Source organism: Octopus sinensis, linkage group LG10, assembly GCF_006345805.1.
Source record: "Octopus sinensis linkage group LG10, ASM634580v1, whole genome shotgun sequence".
Taxonomy (NCBI): domain Eukaryota; kingdom Metazoa; phylum Mollusca; class Cephalopoda; order Octopoda; family Octopodidae; genus Octopus; species Octopus sinensis.
Window position 1 is genome coordinate 17,245,285 of NC_043006.1, and position 26,863 is coordinate 17,272,147.

At 35.7% G+C, this 26,863-nt stretch overlaps 1 protein-coding gene across 5 annotated transcripts in view; it reads left to right on the plus strand.

Moving 5' to 3' along the window:
- Positions 1-26,863, plus strand: part of LOC115216453 (transient receptor potential cation channel subfamily M member 3) — an 841,279-nt gene that overhangs the window by 102,582 nt on the left and 711,834 nt on the right. For 2 of the 5 annotated variants that reach the window (XM_036506322.1, XM_036506323.1), the window contains exons 2-4: positions 9,408-9,524; positions 9,651-9,666; positions 13,831-13,833. In XM_036506322.1, the coding sequence (XP_036362215.1) occupies positions 9,457-9,524; positions 9,651-9,666; positions 13,831-13,833 (87 nt within the window). In that variant the 5' untranslated portion in view covers positions 9,408-9,456. The remainder of the gene's footprint in view (positions 1-9,407; positions 9,525-9,650; positions 9,667-13,830; positions 13,834-26,863) is intronic. The other 3 variants (XM_036506319.1, XM_036506320.1, XM_036506321.1) reach the window with 2 other exon arrangements.

The following is a 26,863-nucleotide window of genomic DNA, read 5'->3' on the forward strand; positions in this document are numbered from 1 at the left end:
CTGGCGTGCTAATGATTCTGCCAGCTCACCGCCTTTGTAGTTGGTAATTTTAATGATAATGAAGGGGTGGAAGATTGGAAAAATCATTAGAGCAGTGATAAAATGCCTTGTGGTGTTTACTTACTGCTATTTACATTCTGAGCTCAAATCTTGGAGGATGTCAGCTTTACCTTTTAATTAAAATATAAAACCATGAGAAAGCAAAACACTTATAAATAGATTTACAATCTACTGACTAAAATTTCTACCATCTCATACAGAATTTAAATAACATTATTTATTATAAGTACTAGTCAATATTGGGTTGCCATAATCAACACTGTATACTTCCTGTCTCTCTTAAATAAAAAGAAAATATGTGTGACCTTGTACAATGTTAAAAGTCAATAATAGTAGTAATAATAATAATAATAATAATAATAATAATAATGCCCCGATGCAGTACCAGGCAGTGGCTCTCATGGCTTCTGATCTTAACTGATTGGAAGTGGTATCATGTACATTGCTTTGTCTTGGTATAAAAGATGGGCTACAGCAAATATTCTGCTCAATACCACAGATTTGCCTGTCAGTTGTTTGACCATGTCCCTTAGTGGCTGACGATATGTGCATCTCTGACCACGAGCAGAAGTAGTGGGGGAGCATCAAAGCCATGTGTCGAGAGGGATTCTTTGGGGTTTGAATAATTCACCTCTGGAAACATGGGTGTTTCGTTCAACATCCTTAAACAACCCTTATTCAGGGACCTTTTGAACGTGATGGGTTACTTGACCAGAAGTAAATTCTGACTGGGCCTCACCTGCAAGGTCATATGCTGTTTATCTTAATATGAGATCACCATGTCACGCACATATGGTTGTGATGCATGTGCCTAGTGTACCCTTATCAGACGGGTAGTCATGATGGGTATATTGGGCTTCCTATATTTTATCCCAGTGTCACTTTGATGGCATGCACTGCTCTCACACTCAACAACAATAATAATAATAATAATAATAATAATAATCCTTTTTACTAAAGGCACAAGGCTTGAAATTTTGAGGGAGGGGAGAGTTGATTATATCAGCCCCTTTGTTCAACTGCTACTCAATTTATCAACCCCTGAAAGGATTAAAGGCAAAATCAACATTGGCAGAATTTGAACTCAAAACATAAAACCAGATGAAATGCTACTAAGCATCTTGGTTGAATTGAAAAGCAAAGAACAACACAGTTCTCATCCTTTTTCCCTCTCTAGCAGCAAACAATTAACCTAACTTCTGCCCATTAAAAGTATTCCAGTACATCATCGTTGTCATTTCTCCTAGTACTATGAAACTGCTAACTACTACTAAGCTTTCTTTACTGACTCTGCACGTGAACAAAAACTGTGAATAATATTCCTTCTTTCTGATGTTCTTTATTACATTGTCTCCTGGACTTTGAGCAATTTTAGCATAAACATAACCTGTTACATTTGGAGAATACAATGAGATTCGAATCTTTGTTACTTTCGACATCTCTTCACAATCATATTTTTACATTTTGTGACCCCTGTCATTACATTTCAATCCTTAGACAAGTCTTTTTACATTGCACTAGATGATAGGAGTAATTGTTGTGTTGAAAGATTTATCCATGTAATATCAAGCTATTTATTCATAGATCTTGTCTCTCTCTGCAAGTGACAGACATTACACTGTAGTATCAAGTATCTTACTGCTAGATGCACATTTTAACAGCAGCTATTCACATTATTTACATTTGACACATATTTGTCCTCATGGGCATATGGTGTAGTGGTTAAGTGCATGGGCTACTAACCCCAAGATTCCAAGTTCGATTCCAAGCAGTGACCTGGATGATGGTGATGATTATGATGATCGTTTAACATCCGCTTTCCATGCTAGCATGGGTTGGACGATTTTGACTGAGGGCTGGCAAACCAGATGGCTGCACCAGGCTCCAATCTTGATTCGGCAGAGTTTCTACAGCTGGATGCCCTTCCTAACACCAACCTCTCCAATAATAATGATGATAATAATAATGATAATGATGATAATAATAATAATAATATTAATAATGACATCGAAAAATACCTTAGGAATGAGAACCCAAGTTTGAAATTTCCCTGAGACACCTGATGAAGGCTGGAGGGTATATCACGCAAAATGTGTTAACAACAAACAAGATGACAAATATCCATCAAATGTAAATAATGTAAATAACGTACATAATTCCTCATCTCTTAAATATTGAACAGCAGCTATTCAGTAAAGTGAAGGTGGTGGTGTTTATCTGTAGCTAAATTGGCTGGGGTTGCTATAGACAGCATCAATGGCACAATTTGATCTTAGGTGCAGACATGGCTGTGTATTAAAGAAGTTTGCCCCCCAAAAACCATATGGATGGGTGAGGGTTCAGTCTTACTGTGTGGATGCTGTTGGCTGAAATTCTGTACTTTAACTGTGGGTCATCCAATACCTTGTGAGTGAAGTTGGTAGGTGAAAATTGGAGAATATTGTCATGTGTGTGTGTGTGTCAGTGTCTGTGCGCACATGCATATGGGTGTTTGTATTTCTCCTTATCTCTCATGTATTTACAGTGTTTTTGCTGGGCAGTCAACCGTTGAAACATGTCCAGGGTTCTTGACATGTTTTGACTTACTGTGAGATGTTTGTAAACATTAAGCTTATTCAAATAGTGTTGTTTGTTTTCAGTTCACTGCATAACTATGTCTGGGCAGTTTGCTTGACAGACCGCAAGATTATTACCTTGCTTGGAAACTGGTGAAGGTTGGCAACAGGAAGGGCATCTGATCATAGAAAATCTGCCTCAGTGAATTTTGACTGATCCTTAAAGGCATAGAAAACTGAGCATTAAAACGATACTGATAACCCTTATTATTCATTGTTCAAAATCTAGTTAACTCAGACAATACACTATTTTCCTGTTGGAGCTTCATTTTGTTGCCAGCTTTAGTATTTATTTCAAGTTATATAATTATTTTGTCATGAAGCCATGAGTTCATTGATTTACAACTGCAATTACCGAAGATGAATATAACCTGGAACTTTATAAATAGATTCTTATAGAACAGTTGTGGAATCATTCATGTATTGTCTCCCATTCATGATCCATCTTCTAAATGGATCCATTTAATTGTATCGTTGTGTGGATATAAAAGAACTGGAGATGATGTACAGATACATACATACATGCATGCATGCATACACACACTCACACACAAGGCCATAAGAGTGCAAATATTTCTTTTGGATTCATTATACGTTAAATAGCAAAATTAATGGTTGATAATATATTTACTGTCAATAAGTATATTTTTTTTACCCCTGATGAGACAATCTCACTTACATTTTATTTGTGAGGTTAATTAAATCTTATTGTCATTATTTAACCCTTTCATTACCGTATTTATTTTGAGATGCTCTGTGTTTCTTTTAATTACTTTAAATATAACAAACAACAATGCAGCACGGATTTTTGTCAGTGAACAGGTCGCGGTCTTAAAGCGACGAAAATATTTTGACAAATTAAACTTAAATGTTGAAGTGAATCGAACAGCTTTTGTGTGTTTCTTAAATGGCTTACAAACACCTTCCACGCTGCAATTGTTTTCATTCCAGCACACGATCTCAGATCAAATCACTTGATATGCAAGTACATCTCCAAAATATAACAAAGAATTTAGTAAAATAACTTAGTTATCATTCAGTTAGTGTTAGGAACATAAATTATGACGAAGGTTTGGTAGAAGATTTTAATTCAAAACTTATGAAAACAAGACATTTATACTACAGAGCCAGAGCTGGTTTCAGCTGGGTTGGTAACAAAAGGGTTAAACTGTATGGATAATAATATCTCTCTAAACAATTCTCTTATAAATCCTTCACAATGTCTTTGTTGAAAAGAAAATCTTCTGCAATGATGTGCTGTATATATATTTAGCTTTTCTAATAATGACATGGATACAGGGCAGTATTGCTCTCAAATTTTGGTACAAGGCCAGCAAATTTGCAGGGAGTGGTAAGTCAAATCCATTGACCCCAATGCTCAACTGGTACTTATTTTATCGATCCTGAAAGGATGAAAAGCAAAACTGACCTTGGTGGAATTTGAACTCAGAACATAAAGATAGACGAAATGCTGTTAAGCATTTTGCCCAGTGTGCTAACCATTCTGCCAGCTCACCATCTTAATACTGAGCAATATTAGTATCACTCAGTGACTGTCATTGAATTAGTTTTGAGAAATTCTATAGAAAGTTGCATGAAAACCCTTTTGTATTTGCGACTGACTAATTTACAAAATTTACAAGCAATTAAAACATTTCCTTACTCAAATTTAATTTTGTTTGGTTATTATTATGACAAACCTATTACAGGATCATTCTACTTTTGGCTTGTTCTGGCACTCTGTCGGTTATGACGACGAGGGTTCCAGTTGATCCGATCAATGGAACAGCCTGCTCATGAAATTAATGTGCAAGTGGCTGAGCACTCCACAGACATGTGTAGCCTTAACGTAGTTCTCGGGGAGATTCAGCGTGACTTGAAATACGACAGAAACAGGAAGAAGGAGTGAGAGAAAGTTGTGGTGAAAGAGTAAAGCAGGGATCACCACCACCCCCTGCTGGAGCCTTGTGGAGCTTTAGGTGTTTTCGCTCAATAAACACTTGCAACGCCCGGTCTGGGAATCGAAACTGTGATCCTATAACTGTGAGTCCACTGCCTTAATCACTGGGCCATTTCGCCTCCACAATGTAAACTCTTAAAAAGTACCCCAAATTCTGTAAATTAATATCAGAGATGACCAGAAGATTTCGTATGTGTATTGTTGTGCTGGCAAAGGTTGGGCAGATGTTATGGCATCTTGCCTTTTGTCTACTGTCTTTTGTAATCTTGGAAACACAGCAGCAAAGAAATCTGTCCATCTTTGTTGTATATGTCATGTTCTATAGAATATTTTATTTTTTTTACCACATGCCTGTACTAAAGTAAAATGTAAATAAATGGGAATAATCAATCTTTTAGGGAAGAGAGAGAGTCACATATCATAAAATCAAAAAAACCTTAGATAAAGTGAGGTTATTTTTATCATTTTTTAAAAAATCTTTTTATATCAGTGGTATCTAAACTTTTCTGGGCTGTCTCCCCTTGGCACCTGGGTCACATTCCTGGTGCCCCACTCATCGCCACAAACACAGACCACTTTCTAAAGCAAATTAAAAAAAAACATATTTCACAAATAAAACTAATTGACCCATTATTTTGTTGTTTTCACATCTACTGCCCCCTTTTGACCAAACCATTATTGCCCCACTTTTCTTGAATGCTCTTACCCACTGAGCTTTCCACTGCCCCAGAGGGCAGTACTGCACACTTTAGGGACCACTGTTTGAGATGAGAGAAACTGGTGGATTGGAAGATTTATTCATATTATATCAAATTATTTATTCTGAAAACTTATCTTTCTTCAAGTGAGAGATAAATAAAGTATAGGAGTGAGTATTTTACAAGCTAGATACCTGTTCAAACAGCAGCCACTCAGAAATAAAGGGAAGATAGTGTTGCTTCATCATCATCATCATTGTCATCATCATCACCACCACCACCACTATCACAGCCAACACCAGCATCCACACCACCAGCATCATCCCCCCATCATCATCATCCCCATCACCACCACCATTTAAAGTATGTTTTCCATACTTGCATTGGTTGAACTGTTGGACCTGACAGGTCCAAGGACTACATCATGCTCCAGTGTCTGCTTAGGCATGGTTTCTACTGTTGGATGCCCTTCCTTATGTCAACCACTCTATCACATGTATTGGGTGCTTTTTTTCTCTTCATACCACTAACACTAGTGAACTTACCACACACCTTAAAAGACTATGACTCCCTGAGAGACGTGACTTTACGCTGTAGAGGGGTTACTCACATTTCAGAAAAGAGAGTGTGGGTCATTGGGGAGAATGGCACAATTTGATCTTATGACCCTCAAATTGCCTGTCCAAAATCCAGTTAGCTCAGACAATATACTATTTTCCTGTTAGAGTTTCATTTTGTTGTCAACTTTAGTATTTATTTCAAGTTATATTTCGTGAGTACATTGATTTACAACTGCAATTACCGAAGATGAATATAACCTGGAACTTTATAAATAGATTCTTATGGAACAATTGAGGAATCATTCATGTATTGTCTCCATCCATGATCCATCTTCTAAATGAGTCCATTTAATCCTATTGTTGTGTGGATATAAAAGAACTGGAGATGATGCACAGATACAACATACATACATAAATATGTATATGTATATATACATACATACATACATACATACATACATATATATTATATATATATATATATATATATATATATAAACAGAGCCATAAGAGTGCAAACATTTCCTTTTGGATTTAATATACATCAGATAACAAAACTAATGGTGGCTAATATATTGGGTCATCCCATAAATAATGCATTTTTATAAATTGCATGAACTAAAAGTCGGAGGGGAATGGGATAAACTACCTGCATCAACTTACTATAAAAGCAGGCAGTAATTTTACCTTGTTCTTAGTGCAGGTTTTGAAGAGTGCAGTTCAATTTTAACAGTTATTTTTTTCAAAGCTATAATGGAAATGACAAAAGAGCATTTTCAGCATGTTTTGCTTTATGAATTCAATAAAGGCAACAACACAATAGAATATGCAAGGAATATTAACACAGTATATGGGGACCAGACAATAAGTGTAAGCCAGTGCCAACAGTGGTTCCAGGAATTCCGAGCCAGAAACTATAGCCTAGAAGATGAGCCTCATCCTGGAAGATCTGTAGAGCTAGACGAGAACATCCTGCAAAACCTGGTGGAGTAAAATCCCATTGTAACTGTTGAGGAATTAGCAGAGAAGCTTGGATTTGGTCATTCAACAATTCATCAATACTGGTGTACCATCAGAAAAGTCAGCAAACTGGGTCAATGGGTTCCTCACGAACTTTCCGAGTCTAATCACGTTCAGAGAGTGAATGTGTGCTCTTCTTTGTTGTCACGTCTCACAAATGAACATTTTTTGGACCAAATAGTGACTGGTGATGAGAAATGGGTTTTCTATAAAAATTTCAAGTGGGTAGGGAAAAGAGAACACTGGCACGCCAGGCTAAAGGAGGTCTTTACTCATGTAAGGAGTTGTTATCTGTTTGGTGGGATATGAAAGGTTTAGTCCACTTTGAACTTTTAACCCAAACCATACAATAACAAAGGAGATCTGCTGTGAGCAGCTTGAGCAGCTTAAGTCAGTTGCTAGAAGAAAAACGATCATCTTTGGTTTCAAGACCATCTTTGGTGTTCTGCTTGGCCACATGCAGCGATGATGACCTTCCAAAGGCTGAAGCAGTTTCAATGGGAAACGATGCCCCACCCACCATATTCGCTGGACATTGCCCCATCTGATTATCATTTATTTCAGTCTTCAAAATCATTTGGACAGAAAAAATATGAATTCTGTCAGAACAGTACTGGAGGAGTATTTTTCTTAACAGACAAGTGAATTTTGGAAGTCTACCAGATAGATGGAAAAGCATTGTAGAAAATGAAAGAGAGTATGTTTTAGATTAAAAAAGAACTTTGTTTATCTTAATTTTGAAGAATAAATGAAGTATAAAAAAATTACATTATTTATAGGATGACCCAATATATTAATAATATATTTGTTACCAATAGTTAATTTTTTTCTCTCCCTGATGAGACAATCTCACCTTCTGTTTATTTTTATGAGGTTAATCAAACTTTATTGCTATTATTTAAATGTTATGAATAATAATATCTCTTCAAACAATTCTATAATAAATCCATTACAATATCTTTATTGAAAAAAATATCCCCTGCAGCGAGAATATTTCTAATATTTGTGTGGATACTGGACAATATTAACATCTCTCAGTGACTGTTATTGAATTAGTTTTGAGAAATTCTATAGAAAGTTGCATTTAACCCTTTTGTTACCAACCCAGCTGAAACCGGCTCTGGCTCCTTAGTATAAATGCCTTGTTTTCATAAGTTTTGAATTCAAAATTTCCACCAAATCTTAATAACAATTTATGTTCCTAACACTAGCTCAATGATAATGGTGTTATTTTACTAATTCTTTCTTATATTTAAAATAATTAGAAAAAACACAGAGCATCTCAAAATAAATACAGTAATGAAAGGGTTAATCTAAAAAAAAAAAAAGATATTACTGGAGTCAGTGTTAGCAACTATAGAAAAGAAACTCATCAAAATTGTGCTCCAGCATGGCAATGGTTTCATGACTGAAAAAAAGTAAAAGCGACAATGCATATCAGACAATTTTAACTCTTTTTATATCAACCCACCTGAGACCACACCTGGCTTAATGGTATAATCTATTTTCTGTGAAGTGATCTCAGTTAAAGCTTTTTGCTATCAAGACGTCATGTTAATTTATGTTTCAAATAGCTTTACAATGACAAAATTATTTTACTAAATTCTTCATCCTTTTCAAATAGGCGTAGGAGTGGCTGTGTGGTAAGTAGCTTGCTCACCAGCCACACGGTTCCGGGTTCAGTCCCACTGCGCAGCATCTTGGGCAAGTGTCTTCTGCTATAGCCTCGGGCCAACCAAAGCCTTGTGAGTGGATTTGGTAGATGGAAACTGAAAGAAGCCTGTCGTATATATGTATATATATATATATGCATGTGTGTGTGTTTGTGTGTCTGTGTTTGTCCCCCTAGCATTGCTTGACAACTGATGCTGGTGTGTTTACGTCCCCGTCACTTAGCGGTTCGGCAAAAGAGACCGATAGAATAAGTACTGAGCTTACAAAGAATAAGTCCCTGGGTCGATTTGCTCAACTAAAAGGCGGTGCTCCAGCATGGCCGCAGTCAAATGACTGAAACAAGTAAAAGAGTAAAAGAGTAAATTAAGATGGAACACAAGCAGTGTATTTCAAGTGAAATATGATAATAAAACTGTTCTACCCTAATTGTTCCCAACTGGGGCAGGTGCTGCTGTGTGGTAAGAAGTTACCTTCTCAACCACATGGTTCAGGGTTCAATTCCACTGCATGGCACCTTGGGCAAGTGACTCATATTACAGCCTTAAGTCTACCAAAACCTTGTGAGTGGATTAGGTAGACAGAAACTGAAGAAGCCTGCTGTATATATATCTATGTATATCTATGTTTGTCTCCCAATGCCGCTTGCCAACTGGTGATGGTTTGTTTATACCCCCATTTTTTTGACAAAAAATTTACAGTGGTGCTCCAGCAGGGCCACAGTCTAATGACCAAAACAAGGTAAAAAATTAACTGCTTAACACTGATTAAACAAACATCATATTTAACCAGTTTCTTATTTTCTTTTCATTTGCATTAACAGGTGAGCCCGGACATGGCTTATCGGATGGTGAATTTCCGTGAGGAAAGTGATGTCCATAAAAACATTTCAATATTTTCTTGGAATGATCGCCAGAATTCTGTGGAATCAACGAAATTGGTGAGACACCTTAATTACATTTAGTAGATATTCCTAATAATAATAACTCTGTGCAGTTTTACACAGTTCTCTTATGGCCGATAACTAGCCATGATGTCTTTTTCTGTTCTCTGTTAATTCTTGTAGCTTACTCAGCTGTGGTGTAAGTATTAATCATTGCTAATGAACATGTAGACATATTTTTGTTTTATCTTTTCATTAATTTGCCTGTTAATTAGACTTTCTCAAAAATAATACATTTTTGTTTCATTTTATAGTATTTTTTGTCACATCTCACATTTGCTTGTGATTTCATAAAAGCATTCAAGAAAAACCCAAAAAAGCTTGTGTGTGGTGTGTGTGTGTGTGTGTGTGTGTATGTGTGTGCGCACATGTGTGCATGTATGTGTGTGTATCAATTTATGTGCGTATATGCATGTATATATGTATGTATCTAATATATATATATATGTATGTGTGTGTGTGTGTGTGTGTATGTATGTATGCATGTATATATGTGTATTTATCTAATAAATATATATATAATTATTATTATTAAAATATAATTTAGGGTATCTAAGAGATACTACCACGCTTGAAATAGCAGCCAAAACTTGACTCTAAACCACATTAAAAGTTCATACAGCACCAGGTGTTGTATGATACCCTAAATTATAATTTTAATAATAATTATTACCTTTGAAGGCTTTTATTCCCTTGCTGGCCACTTGATAAGTTCGATATTTAAATAACGATCTTATCCTTATTTATATATGTTTGTATGTATGTGTCATCTTGATTGTATTATACCCATTTTTTTCTTCTGTGGGTATTGGATGCGGAAATATGTTGCCGCATGGCATCTTACCACTAAATGTGGTGCTACATCATCCAATACACAGAACAAGAGGGGGAAAAAACCACCCAACTTCCTTGTTGTTGAATAGGTCACATTTTTATACCTCATTAAAATGCTGGATGCTATTATTAGTATCAGCCACTTTCCAATATGTATTGAATGCACAGCCATGTACTACTGACCTTGAAAAAAGCTAACTTCCATGATTAAAGATTTGCCACAATGTTGTTGTGTGTTTGTGTGTGTCTGTTTGATATGTGTATTATATGTGATACTTATTTATATATATATATATATGTATATAGTTCAGCAACAATTTAGATTCAAATGAATATGGTACTTAATTTAGATGCACCAGAATTTTGTATGGTGTTACCCATAAAAATATGTGGGGTGATTATAATAAAAAAAATAAGCAACAAGAATGAATCCGGTAATTTAGTACAATTGTTTCATACTACAACATTTTATTAAAAGCTGTAAATATTACAGCAAATTTAAGATACTGAGTAATCTTCAGCTAATTGTATATATGTATATACATATACTTATTTATATATATATTATATATACATGTATATATATACTTATATATATATATATATATGTGTGTGTGTGTGTATATTTTTCCCTTGTTAACAATTAACATGGGAAAAATAGATGAATATGTATATCATAGCTATTATGTTAAACTGTTGTATGTCCAAATTTGACCAATTGCATTTTTTTTTCAAACTATTGTATCTCCAGCTGCTTCAGATGCCAAAATATGAAAATTGTCAAAGTACAGTAACCCATGCTTGCATGGAAAGCAGATGTTGATAGTGATGTAGTACAACGGTTTAGCATTTTTCACAAGTGTAACTAGTCCTGCATACAACAGTTTTACAAAGATATTTCTGACTGAAAATATCATACACTAGCAGTATCGCCCGGCGTTGCTCGGGTTTGTAAGGGAAATAACTATATAAGCATTTTTAGAGAGTTATAGCCAAAATATAGCAAAAAATGCATTAAAAATGGAAAAAATATGATGGTAAATTTTTTTTAAAATCGTTGACTCATCGTAGACATTTTTAGAGAGTTACTTCCCTTATATAATAGCGAAAAAATGCATTAAAATGGAAAAAAAACGATGGTAAATTTTTTTTTAAATCGTAGACTCATGTAGATGCTTCTTAGCCATTTCTGTTTTGGTGTCTTCAAGCCATGAAGTCGTTGTTCTAAAAGAACACTGGTCTCCTTGACAACGCATTACGACGTTGATTTCCTTACACTCCCTTCCCCACAGGTGCAGGTGTGAGCGTGGACGCCAACTCCGCCGCCATCGACACACGAAAAATTATGCATTAAAATGGAAAAAAAACGATGGTAAATTTTTTTAAATCGTAGACTCATCGTAGACGCGCGCTAATATTCAGACGGGCTCGATATGAATCACAACTATAAGCTACCCGAATTTGGTTAAACTGTACCGCAAAATGTGGGAGTAGTTAGGAATCTAAATCAAGGGGACAGACACTCACACAACTACAGTTTTATATATATAGATATACATAGCGCAGTAGTGGTGAGATGTGACAGCAAAGAAAAGCATACATTCACTCTCTGCATGCAATTAGACTCGGAAAGTTCATGAGGAACCCATTGACCCAATTTGCTGACTTTTCCGATAGCACACAGGTGTCAATGAATGGTTGAATGACCAAATCCAAGCTTCTCTGCTAGTTCCTCAACAGTTACGATGATATTTTGTTCCACCAGGATTTTCAGGATGTCCTTGTCGAGTTCTACAGATCTTTCAGGATGAGGCTCGTCTTCTAGGCTGTAGTTTATGGCTCGGGATTTCTGGAACCACCATTGACACTGCCTTACGCTTATTGTCCAATCCCCATATACTGCATTAATATTTCTTGTACTTTGCACACATTTATATTCTGTTATTCTTTTATATGTTTCAGCCTTGAGGTTGTGGCCATGCTGGATCATGTGTGTGTGTGTGTGTGTGTGTGTGTGTGTGTGTGTGTGTCTATCTGTCTGTCTGTCTGTCTGTCTGTCTGTCTGTATGTATATATGTATATGTATGTGTGTGAACAATAATATTTTCAACAGATGTGTTGCAAATGTATCTGATTGTTCTCAAGCTTCAATACTGTGTGTGTGTGTGTGTGTGTGTATGTATATGTATGTATGTATGTATATGTATGTATGTATGTATGTGTGTATGTATGTATGTGTGTGTGTATGTATGTGTGTGTGTATGTGTGTGTGTGTGTGTATGTATGTATGTATGTATGTATGTATGTATGTATGAGTGTATGTTTACTTTATTACTAATTACTCTCTTCCAAGAACATTTTCACTCACTCTTAGCTCTTAGCTTCCCATACATTTTACTCATGTATCTATCAGCGTCATAGACAGAATACTTTCACTTTAGTCTTCCTCAAATCACTCTGTCGCTATTTACTTTCATTTTATTCGTTGCCCACTGTGTGTGTGCGTTTGCGTGTGGTGTAAACCAGACTAAGAAAAGCATTTGACACACACACCAGAATGTGAGTTTTCTGTAAATTTTGCTTAATTGGAGTTTAAATTTTAAAAACTGGACCTGGCATGACGCGATGCATTGTACTCTTAAAACTGCTAGGTAAATTGTAATTGAAGAAATCCTATATTGTAGATTTGTATAACTCCCAAAGGGAGGCAGATAAAATCTGCCTTTTATAATAAGAGATGCATGGAATTATGATTTTATGCACCCAACAAAGTATTATAGTTAAGCTGAAATTTTTGCTAATGTAAAAAGAAATGAAATGGTGAAAGTATTTTTTCATTTTCTGTAGAAGCAACGTTTTGGACTTACAACACTTTTGCATATGTGCTATGTGTCTAGGTTTATCTGATATTCTAATATAGGTTTATATATATTACTCAGTTTTTTATATTCATATTTCTCTTTTTATTATTAAAAAATATCCAGAAAGAATAGTCATTTTTAACTGAATTCAGTTGCGAAATGAAAATTTTCATTTATATGACAAAAGAGTTTTCAAATTCCTTGAAGCTGTGTATCCTCAGAATATACAACCATCCAAATATGATCTCCATTTGTTAAATAAATATTTATGGAAGTTGATGTTGAGCCTCATTCCAGATTGTTTGTATATTTGAATCTCAAAGTATGCCATGACTAGATTAGCATAAGATGGAGCAACTTTTGTTCCCATAGTGGTCTGAGACATTTGTCAATAAATGTTGTCATTTAAGTTGAAATACTTTTTAGCAAAATGAGTTATATTCCTTCAATAATGAATAATTTTTTTCTATGCGTTTACGAATTTCCTTAGTAAATTTCTCAAGTCAGAATTATATTACTTCTGATCTGCATTCATATGGCATTGTTCTATAGAGACTTACTGCAGCAGATGAGACAGTGAGACTGTCTTTCTTTACTTTTTACAGGAGATGGTTTAACAAATCTATGTCATCTCCTAAGAAACTTGGTGTGTGTTTTTTAATACATTATCAACAGAATATCTGAAAATCACCAAGTCTGTGAGTTGTACCTGACGGGCCAGTAACAGTTGGTTTTAAGTTTAGATCATTAGGGTGTGGTATGTTAATACACAGTGAAAATGATTATTTATAGGTATTTTGATTGGATTTTGGGGATTTTATAAAAGTTACTGGTTATATAGTCAATGATCATTTACTACTCACATTCCTTATCAGTTAAACCTTTTCAGAATAGATTAGTTTCTTAATTGTTCTTGATTATTTGCTATTTTTTTTTGTAAGAGGTGTCATCTTGCAGTAAAGATAATTTAGTATTTTTGTAATATCGAAAATCCATAATGACTGCAGTACTTACTTTATCTATTTCTTAAATTACAATGTGATTATTGTTCTACAGTTCATAGATAATTTGACACTGTCTTTAACTGGTGTTTAATTAGAAATTTGTGTGTGGCAGTTCATTATATGGAGAGGTGATTAAATAAAAAAAAAAAACTACTCTGCTCCAACACACTCTCAGCTAACCCATGCAGGCATGGTAGACTAGATGGTAAAACGATGATGATGATGATGATGATGGTTATTAGGAGCAAGATGTTAAGGAAGATTATTGTTTAAGCCATGAGCTGGCAGAATTTAACAATTCTGCTAGCTCATGGCTCACAGAATTGTCACTAAAAATGTTTAACTGTATTTCCTTTTTGACTCATATATTCTGAGTTTAAATTCTGATGAAGCCATATTTGCCTTTCATACTTTTGATAAAATAAATATCAACCAAGTACGGGTGGTGGGAGTCAATGCTATCAACTCCTCCTCCCCTCAAAATTGCTGGCCTTGTACCAAAATAAGAAAGAATTATCATCATTATTATTATTATTATTATTATTATTATTATTATTATAAGTTTTTCTTCCTTTAAATCTGTTTACACTTCTTGCCGATATCTTCCTGATGCTTAGGGCTAAGAAACTCCCTGTATACATTAACAGGCCATTAAGATAACCTCATGAACAAAATAATAATTTCTTTTATGTAAATATAAAAAAATCATTTACAAGTAGGCATAGGAGTGGCTGTGTGGTAAGTAGCTTGCTTACGAACCACATGGTTCCGGGTTCAGTCCCACTGCGGGGCACCTTGGGCAAGTGTCTTCTACTATAGCCTCGGGCTGACTAAAGCCTTGTGAGTGGATTTGGTAGATGGAAACTGAAAGAAGCCCGTCATATATATGTATATAAATATGTGTGTGTGTGTATATGTTTGTGTGTCTGTGTTTGTCACCCCAACATCACTTGACAACTGATGGTGGTGTGTTTACGTCCCTGTAACTTAGCGGTTCGGCAAAAGAGACCAATAGAATAAGTACTAGGTTTTCAAAGAATAAGTCCTGGGGTCGATTTGTTCGACTAAAGGTGGTGCTCCAGCATGGCTGCAGTCAAATGACTGAAACAAGTAAAAGAGTAAAAGAGAGAGATAATTATTATTATTATTATTATTATTATTATTATTATTATTATTTATTATTATTATTATTAATTATTATTATTATTATTATTATTTATTATTATTATTAATTATTATTATTATTATTATTATTATTATTATTATGAAAAGGTTTGGGGATTTTCTAATAGAATTGTTTCATTACCTAAATATTCTGGAATAAATAGTTTTTGTATTCTTGATAATTATAAATTTGGCTTTTTGGGTACATGTTTTGTCTTTTAAGTATGCAGTTTGTAGGGTTGTCTTTTCTTCATGACTGGATTATTTGTATTAATGGATTATCTATATCAGTGATTTAAAATTCAGTTCTGTATTTACTGAACTAGATGACACTTTTTGTCCCTGCTCTAAAGTGTTATTTTTTCCTTCATTTCTGCAATTTTCTTACCAAAATTTAAAGGTATTCACATAGAGTGGTATTATATAGTAATTAAAGGACTGTCAAACCAACTGATTGATGGATAGGTTGACTCATCAAATGAGTAGTGAAGTAATCAAGTAGTTAATTGGTTAATTTCTTTATTAATTGATTAGTAATAATAATAATGATGAAAAGAGGTACAGTGTGTGTATGCTTTTAATGGCAAAAATGATCCACCCAAGATAAACAGCTTCTATTTTGATATGGTTTTATATTAAAACTTTGTGTGTGTGTGTGTGTGTGTGTGTGTGTGTATTCACTGGTAGCATCAGTGATACTTGGTACCACTGGGAGATGTGATACAGTTGATCTAAAATCAACAGTTTGTAAACAGAGAACCCTGCAGTGCAAGCTACAGGTAAACTGTGTGTGTATACATGAGTATGCATGTCTGTATGTGTGTATGTATGTATGTATATATATATATATATATATATATATATAAATATATATATATATGTATGTATGTATGTGTATATTATATATACACACATGCACACAAACATATATCCATATTAATGTGTGTATTTGTATGTGTGTAGCACTTATAAGTAGATGCTTGTGTGTGTATAATCATTGTTATATATATATATATTCATATGCAGGAGTGTGTATATATATATATATATATTACGGAGATGTACTCGCATAGCAAGTGATTTGATCTGAGATCGTGTGCTGGAACGAAAACAATTGCAGCGAGGAAGGTGTTTGTAAGCCATTTAAGAAACACACAAAAGCCGTTCGATTCACTTGTCAAAATATTTTCGTCGCTAAAATCCGCGACCTGTTCACTGACAAAAATCCGTGTTGCAGCACAGATTTTTGCCAGTGAACAGGTCGCGGATTTTAGCGACGAAAATATTTGGACAAATTAAACTTAAATGTTGAAGTGAATCGAACGGCTTTTGTGTTTTTCTTAAATGGCTTACAAACATCTTCCACGCTGCAATTGTATATATATGTGTGTGTGTGTGTGTGTGTGTACACATATATGTGTGTGTGTGTGTGTGGGTACACATATATATGTGTGTGTGTGTACACATATGTGTGTATGTGTACACACATATATGTGTGTGTATGTATATACGTATGTATGTGTATATATACCCATGCCAGCATGGACAATGAATGTTAAATGATGATGGCAATGCTGATGATTGTAAGTGTGTATAAATGTATGTATGCCTGCATACAATAAACAAAAAGACAAAAATTCAATTTTCATGTTTCTCTTAACTCTCAATTCATTCATCCATCCATTCATTCATTCATTCATTCACTGGAAATAGTTCTAGTCTGGAACATGCATAGAATTTTATTCTGTTTTCAGTAGCAAAGATTTTTAGCTTTGGGGGGAAATGGTACACATTTTGGCATGCTCTTTGTTAATATGCAGTAATACGTACTCGTATCACTTTACTTGTTTCTTGGCTTCATTTGCATTTGTCCTTTTAGACATGTGTATCAGTATCTCTTTGTATTTTTGTCTCAATGTAAGTTAATGTGCATGTATGCATGCACAGTAATTGTGTTACCTATGAGTCCAGATGAGATGATCAAACTTTTTTTTTTTACCTTTTATCTTTTGCTTGTTTCAATCATTTGACTGTGTTATGCTGCGACACCACCTTATTTCTTTATTGCTCACAAGGGGCTACACACAGAGAGAACAAACGGATTAAGTCGATTATATCGACCCCAGTGAGTAAGTGGTACTTATTTAATTAAAGGCGGCGAGCTGGCAGAAACGTTAGCACGCCGGGCGAAATGCTTAGCAGTATTTCGTCTGCGTTACGTTGTGAGTTCAAATTCCGCCGAGGTCGACTTTGCCTTTCATCCTTTCGGGGTCAATAAATTAAGTACCAGTTACGCACTGGGGTCGATCTAATCGACTTAATACCTATGTCTGTCCTTGTTTGTCCCCTCTGTGTTTAGCCCCCTGTGGGCAATAAAGAAATAGGTACTTATTTAATCGACCCCGAAAGGATGAAAGGTAAAGTCGACCTTGGTGGAATTTGAACTCAGAATGTAGCGGCAGACAAAATACCGCTAAGCATTTCACCCGGCATGCTAACGTTTCTGCCAGTTCCCAGTTCACTGGGACACCATCTTAAAGGGCTCAGTGGAACAAATTGACCCCAGTACTTATTTTTCTGAGTCTGTTACTTATTCTGTTATTTTTGCTTCGTCAAACATTTAACTTGAAGGACCGTAAACAAGCCTGTATTGGTTGTCAAAGTGAAGGTCAGTGGATAACCCCACTGACCTTCCTATTCTCCCCCCCCCCTCTAATACAGTCAGCTCTCCACATTTGATCATTCCATTGTTGAACTTCTCTGTATTAAAATCTGAAATGTTAGATCTTTTCTACTCTGATGAAGGAGACTCATTTCATCCTAAGTTAAATGCATCAATATGGCTGCATTTTGTGATGAACTAAACTACTACCATTATTATGGATCGCTGAGCCTCCAGAAACAGATGTTGGTCTTATAACACCTTTCTTCCAATCCTTCAGTTTTCTCTGTCCTTTTGTACTCTGTGTAAGTTGGACCTATTAATATAAATATCTATATATTTATACTTAAAAATTCATCATTTGAAAATCTCCACCATTTGCTTTCTTCCCTTTTGCATGCATACATATATATATATTTTGTATTTCATACCCAAACTATTATATTTAATATATTTTATATGCTTAATGTGTCTAATTGATTTATCCACATAATTGACTCTATACCCACTCAACTTGATCCCTCTTATAGCCTTTCTTTATCTTGTGGAATCAACCCCTTGTAAACGCATCGGAGTCTGAGGCTGAATCTTTTGAGCACTACTAAATGTCATCTATATGGAGAATCTCTGGGTCACGTCTATGGACTATATATAAAGGTGCATGCATGGCTGTGTGGTAAGATATTTGCTTCTCAACCACATGGTTCTGGGTTCAGTCCTACTACATGACACCTTGGAGAAGCGTTTTCCACAATAGCCCCAGGTTGACCAAAACCTGGATTTGGTAGATGGAGACTGAAAGAAGTCCATCATGCGTGTGTGTGTATGTACACACATTTACACATATATATGTGTTGTGTATGTATATATATATATGTATATATATTACTTTTTTTCCGAATTTGTGTGAATGTGTATAGAATGACATATTAGTTGAATAAAGTTAAAACATGGTTTGGTTTTCATGTTTTTTATTATGGTATTTTAACATTGAACAAGTATTTCGTAATGTTCATAAAGTTCAATAGGTTATATGGCATTAAGTAGAAACATTGAGTGGAGAAAATGCTATCAATGACAGCTAAATCAAAGTCCTTGTAATGCAGGCATCATTGTTCTGTTGTATCATCTCGTACATCAGTTTTTTAATTTCTGTTCCTTCCTCAGATAACACACTCTGTCCACCATGAGAGACATAAGTAGGTCAGTAGAAGTTGATAACTTTGAAGTGCAATCCCGGGCAATCTCAAAAGTTCATCTCCTGGCACATGTACATGGCAACTTTGTGTCCACGTTGCACTAGCTCTTGGCCCAATGCATTCATATACTTACACAGTGACTATACTCTAGTGATGGTATAAACAGAATCTTTGCTGCTTGCTGATTCTCCACCAAATAAGACAGGATGATAAAAGCTTGTAGAGCCCACAGTATTACGTGTGTTGTCTGAACCATGTTCAAAAATGTGTTTTTAAGACCATGTTCTAACTTTACTCAACTGATATATATATATATATGTATATATATATATATACACCACCCGTCTTCATCTTTTGTTTGTTTTGTGAATTCTCCCTATATATATATGTATATATCCACAGGACGTAAATAAACTATCGTCTAAATTATGCAAAAGGGAAAATAACACTGACATCTCGTTTTAACAGATATATTTGCCAAAATTACATAAAAAATATTTTGAAATATTAAAGAGTAAATTTATTCAATAAAATCACCATTGGCTTCAATCATGGCCTCCAGACGACTTTGGAATCTCCTGCAACTGTTCTGGACTGTTTCCTTGTGAATGCTACCATAATCCTTGCCTTCAGTTCATCTTTGGTGTTACAAGGAGTTTTGCTAGCCTCTCACTCAACTGCACCCCACACATAATAATCAAGGGGGTTGCAATCTGGGGAGTTAGGTGGTCAGATGTTAGGGATCATGTTGTCACAGAAATTGTCTGATAGCTATGACTGGGGTTCTCCTGCTTGTGTGGCATGGTGCAGAGTCCTGTTGGTAGACATAGGGTCTTCCAGCAGCCACCCTCTTGACCCTTAGTAACACTTCCACCTCGAGGCACTTGATGTAGGTTTCTGTGGTGGGTGTGAAGCTGTGTGGGAAGTTGGATGGAGGCATAACATCGTCGTTACTAGTGATCACTCCAGATACCATGATGTTGACTGGATGCTTGATTTTTACCACTCCCGGTACATGTCCTCAGATTGCACTGTTTTCAGATTGACACCCCAAAACTCTGAAATATTCATATTGGAGCTTCTGGCGCAAATACCAAGCAGTACAGCATGTCTTTTCCAAATTTCTGGCAAAGGTGAATTGCATCATGGGGCTGTTTTTCTCACAGATGGTTCCCAACTGACCCTACTTCACTGTGTAGTCAACAAAATCAAACAGAAACAATGTGCATGCATGAAATTAAAAATATAAAATGGCAACAATTTATCCATTACAACCTGTGTATATCTATATCTCTACGATATATATATGTGTGTGTGTGTGTGTGTGTGTGTGTGTGTGTGTTTGTGTCACCTTGTCTTGACATCACATGGTAGTTGCTGTCATACAAGCTGTGTCATTCAATTCCAATTGTCAGCCAGGATCTTGGCTGACAATGGGGGAAATACTACCTTCCTTGGGAAGAAGTGCCAGTTGGCACCAAGATGGGCATCAAGCTGCAGGAAATCTGCCTCCATGCAACCCATGCAAGCATAGGAAACTAAATGTTAAAATAATAATAATGATGATGACGACAGCAATCGTCTTTTAATGTCCGCTTTCCATGCTAGCATGGGTTGGACGATTTGACTGAGGTCTGGCGAACCAGTTGGCTGCACCAGGCTCCAGTCTGATCTGGCAGAGTTTCTACAGCTGGATGCCCTTCCTAATGCCAACCTCTCCGAGAGTGTAGTGGGTGCTTTTTACGTGCCACCAGCATGATGATGATGATGATATATGTATTTCTATATTTTATAAACAAATGACTTTGTTTTATTATATGTAGATATGTAGGTATATACTATTTGAAGATACAATACAAAATTTTATTTAAAAATGACTTTGTGCTTTGTGAAATTTCTGTCTTTTATTTTCTTGGTAAAACTCATGTTACAGGAACTACAGTTATATGTTTTAATAAAGGAAGGTTTGGTAATTCTGGTTATCTCTTCTTTTGTCTACTAGATGTTGATGAAAGTGTCATCAAGAACTTGACGACACATTGTAGTAAATGTAAATTATGAAGTAAAGAAGATATTTGTACTTAATAAATTTTTTTCAGGTTTTACTAATCCTGTGCATTTCAGATGAGCTAGTTTGTTGTACACACACACACACACATACACACACACACACACACACACACACACACACACACACACACACACATACACACACACACACACACACACGCACACATATATCTATCTATGTGTGTATGTGTTAATACACACACACACACTCACACATCCAGCTGTAGAAACCTTGCCAGATCAGATTGGAGCCTGGTGCAGCCTTCTAGCTTGCCAGTCCTCAGTCAAACCGTCCAACCCATGCTAGCATGGAAAACGGACGTTAAATGATGACGACGACGACGATGATGATGATGATATACATGCATGTATATATAGCCATTACAGTAGAACATTGTCTTCAAGTCATTATGAAAAAGATATGTAAGGCTATGCTATCGTAATACAACAGTATTACAAAAGCCTTAGAATGTCTTGAGTAATCTAGTAAAGTATACAGACACACACACACACACACACATATATATATATGTGTGTGTGTGTGTGTGTATAGGGGGGTAAATGTGGCTCTGTAGTCAAGAAGTTTTGTTCATGACCACCTGATTTCTGGCTCGGTTCCACTGTTCAGCAACTTGGTTAAGTGCCATCTACAATGGTATCAGCCAAACCAAAACTTGTGAGGGAATTGATACATGGAAAGTGCAGGACGTTCATCCTATATCATCCACATTATTAAATATTAATTCTGCCATGGGTCGGAGGGAACTTACTGATGAAAATTTTCTATGGCCACTTACCCCAGATGCCCTGCCTGTTGCCATACCTCATTTGTTTCCAAAGAAGGTAATATTTTGCGATGGTCAGATATAAATTTCCACAGAAGACTGGAAAGAAACAGCATTGCCTATATGATAATGATACTTGTTTACAATCCTCACATCATGTTAAGACAAGGGTACACACAAACACACCCACCCATGCATACACACTCATATGTATGAGTGAACACACACATGTATACATGTATACATGTATATATACACATATACACACACATACCTATGTATATCATCATCATCATCATCGTTTAACATCCATTTTCCATGCTGGCATGGGCTGGCCGGTTTGACCGGGGACTGATGCAGCCTTCTGTGTGTGCGTGTGTATAATGTATATTTATGTATATGTGTATAGATATGTATATATATATATATATATATATACATATATATATATGTCCAACCCGTGCTAGCGCGGAAAACGGAAGTTAAACAATGATGATGTATGTATATAGATCTATGTACGTATATATGATTATGTGTTTATATATTTATATGCATGTATATATGTATATACATATATCACCTGATCAACCAGACTATCAGATGTTGCTACACATCGCTAGTCACAATGTGCTTCATATTGTTTTAGCCTTCAAAGGACACTACCGCGCTGGCTAAGCGAGCAGGCCAATATACATATATATGTATCATGTATGTACATGTATGTATATAGATCTGTGTATATATATGCTTTTATATGTGTATACATATGTGTATGTGTGTATTTGTCTATGTGTATATATAAATATATATATATACATACACACACACACAAATATATATACATACATACACAATATATATGTTTGCATGTATATGTATGTGCGTGCATGAGTGAATTCTTATTTTTCCTTGTTTTCACGTGGATGTGCACTGATTGTAAACAAGACTTCATTCATGCGGACAATGACAGTTCACTGCTAAAACCTGTCTCAGTTCCACGACATGTTTTGACATGTTGTGCCCTGATTGTAAAAAGACAAAAAATGACGTAAAAAAACACCTCACTGTTCACTCAAATGGTTTTGTTCATATGCAGTTCTTTGCAAAAGCATGTCCGGGCTGTTTGTTATTCAATAGACTGATGTGTTACATTGCTTTTCTTGGAAACAATGTGGAAGTTGACTTTGGGAAGAGCATCTCTCCTTTGAAAACTCTGCTCCATGCAATCATGGAAAATTGGGAGCTAATGTGATGATGATGATGATGACGGCAACGTTGGTGGCAATGACGATGACAATGACGACGATTGTGTGTGTGAATGTATGCTTGTGTTTGGATCTGCATAGGGTGGAAACTGGAGCATTCAAACACAAATACCTTGTGCTGTTTACACCTGACTGTATTATTTCCCTTTGTGTCAATGTGTTGTAGGGAATTAGTAATAATGGTACACTCCACCCATGTGATGAAAGGAATAACCTAGTAAAGGAATAACCTAAGTAAAGCAGAATGACCTAAGTAAAGAGAAGTACATGAAGTACCAGAATGCATAGTAGGTGGTCAGAGATAGCCATGTCTTTACTGGTTTTACTAAGTATACTGTATACCAAAGTGGGTGTTATAATAATCCAACATTATAAGGATATAACAGTGGTGATAAGAATAAACCAGTTTATGTGGAGTGAATAGAAACATGAAGAGGAGTTAATAAACTCACAAAATTTTGTTGTGTGAATTTTACAAAATATATCGTAAAATTTTGGAAAATTTGTCAGCCGGTTTGCTCGAGCTGCAAAAACAGCAGCAGCAACTACAACTGCAAGAAGAACAACTGAAGTAACAACAACACCACCAACAACAAATGAAAGAACAACAGCAGCAGATACAACTGTAAGAGGAACAACAGAGGCAACAACAATAACAACAAATAATATTACAACAACAAATGCTGCAATTACTGAAATCATCAGGAAAGTCAGAAAAAGTGTTCTCGGCAGACAATAAAATGAACTCCATTACAGAGTTCAAGGAATTGCTTTCGAAGCATGATACGGAAGATATGAGCAAATCTTCAAGAAAGAATGTAAAGATTGGGATGATGAGATGGAAACTCGCTTTATCTTGAGAAAACTGGCAGCAACAGGACATGAACCATACAGTAATTATGTACTCTCAGGAAAACCTTTGGACATAAACTTTAATGACACAATAGAGATATTGTGTAAAATTTCCAGTGAAAAAAGTTCATTGTTCAGCGCATGATGGAAATGTTTGAACAGAGTGAAAAGCAACAATGAGGACTACATCACTTATGCTGATAAAGTTAACAGGGAATGTGAGACGTTTAAGATGGACGAATTAAATCGACCTATGTTCAGATGCCTGATTTTTACATAGAGACTAACTGCTGAAAAATATGCAAAAGTTAGAACTAGAATTCTTGCAAAGCTGGAACAAAACCAGGATGTAACCCTACAGCAAGTGTTAGAATAATGTGAAAGGATAGTTAAATCAAGACACGATACAGAGGAGATTGAATGTAAAGGTTATTTCCAAGTAAAATAAGTGCGAAATAGTCAGAATAAAGATAAAGTTTCTCAATTGTGTTTTTAAGACCATGTTCTAACTTTATTCAACTGATATATATATATATACACCACCTGTCTTCATCTTTTGTTCGTTTTGTGAATTCTCCCTATATATATATATATATATATATATATATACACATATATATATATGTATATATCCACAGGACGTAAATAAACTATCGTCTAAATTATGCAAAAATGAAAATAACACTGACATCTCATTTTAACAGATATATTTACCAAAATTACATAAAAAATATCTTGAAATACTAATGAGTAAATTTATTCAATAAAATCCCCATTGGCTTCAACCATGGCCTCCAGACAACTTCAGAATCTCCTGCAACTCTTCTGGACTGTTTCCTTGTTTAAATGCTGCCATAATCCTCGCTTTCAGTTCATTTTTGGTGTTGCAAGGAGTTTTGTTGGTCTCTTACTTAACTGCAACCCACACATAATAATCTAGGGGGTTGCAGTCTGGGGAGTTAGGTGGCCAGATGTTAGGGGTGATGTAGTTGCAGAAATTGTCTGACAGCCATGACTGGGTTCTCCTGTTTGTGTGGCATGGTGCAGGGTCCCATTGCCAGCAGCCACCCTGTTGACCCAGAGTAATGCTTCCACCTCCAGGCACTTTTCTAAAAAAATGCTACAAAAATCAGGAAATAAACTCGTTTTGAATGTGGATCTATACACCTGAAGAAAAATTGTCCATTTAAGAAAGCAGAGTGTTTTCATTGTGGAAATATAGGACATATAAAAATTGAATGAAGATGACAAAACATCAGAACAAAGGAAAAAGAATAAATAGTATGTCATCGGAAGAAATTGGTAATATAATGATGAGGAAATTCATGAAGGTGAAAATTAAAAATACAAGTATTAAAATGCAGTTAGACACTGGTATTAATATCACCATTATAGACAAAAATATACTTGGAAATATGTTGGTAAGCCAAAATTAATTAAATCTAAAAAGGTAGCACATGGTGTTACAGGAAAACGATAATATTTTTCAGTGAATTCATATGGTTGTAACATTTCAAGGTCAAACAAAAAAGGTGAAGATACGTGTGTTAAAAAGTTCAATTAATCTGTTTGGTACAGAGTGGATGGAACTATTCAAATTGTGGGATATGCCCATAAGTGTTTTGTGTGGAAATATTGGTTCAGTCGAAGGTTCAAATGCGGCTGAGGGACTAGAACATAAAATTGCTGTAAAACAGAGTGGAAGAGCGGTATGTAAGCTAAAATGAAATGAAAAAATTGCCGATGAAAAAAGTAAACATTGTTCAAAAGTAGATGTTCTGTGGTCAAGGCTACACCTTGATGTTGCTGATTTGTTTGTTTGTTTGTTGAGCGAAGCAGTCTTCATCCCAGAGCTCGCAAGATCGCGCCTCTGTAGTGGGAGAAGTCCGAAACGTGGTCCTTTGCTATTCGTAAGACCCGCAGAAGAGAAAACAGGTCAACCCCCAACACCGAGAGCATCGATGGATGGATGAATGTGCATCCAGGCTCAACAGTTGCGTAGGAAGTCAGGGACAAGAAACAGGAAGTGAGAGAAAGTTGGAGTGAAAGAGTACAACAGGGGTCGCCACCACCCCCTGCCGGAGCCTCGTGGAGTTTTAGGTGTTTACACTTAATAAACACACACAACACCTGGTCTGGGAATCGAAACTGCGATCCTTCGACTGCGAGTCCGCTGCCCTAACCATTAGGCCATTGCACCTCCACTGATGTTGCTGATCCTTTACATGGTTCTTACTACTTAGTGGTAGTTGATAGTTTCTCGAAATGACCACTTTCTCGAAGTGTAAAAAACCAACCTCCTCGATTGTGATAAAGTTTTTTTGCATGAATTGTTTGCAAGATTTGGCATCCCAGACAAGGTAGTGTCTGACAATGGAACACAATTTGTGTCTAGCAGATTAAAACAAAATTGTGAAATGTTTGTGGTAGAACATATAACTATGGCACCATACCATCCCAGATCTAATGGACAGGCAGAATGCTTTGTTGATACCTTCAAAAGAACCCTTAGAAAATTAAATAAGGAGGTAGCTCTACAACTATTTTTAAGAGTGTACCATGTAACACCAAATCTGAATACACCAGCAGGTAGCACACCTGTGGAGCTGCTGTTTGTGAGGAAAGTAAAATCAGTTTTTG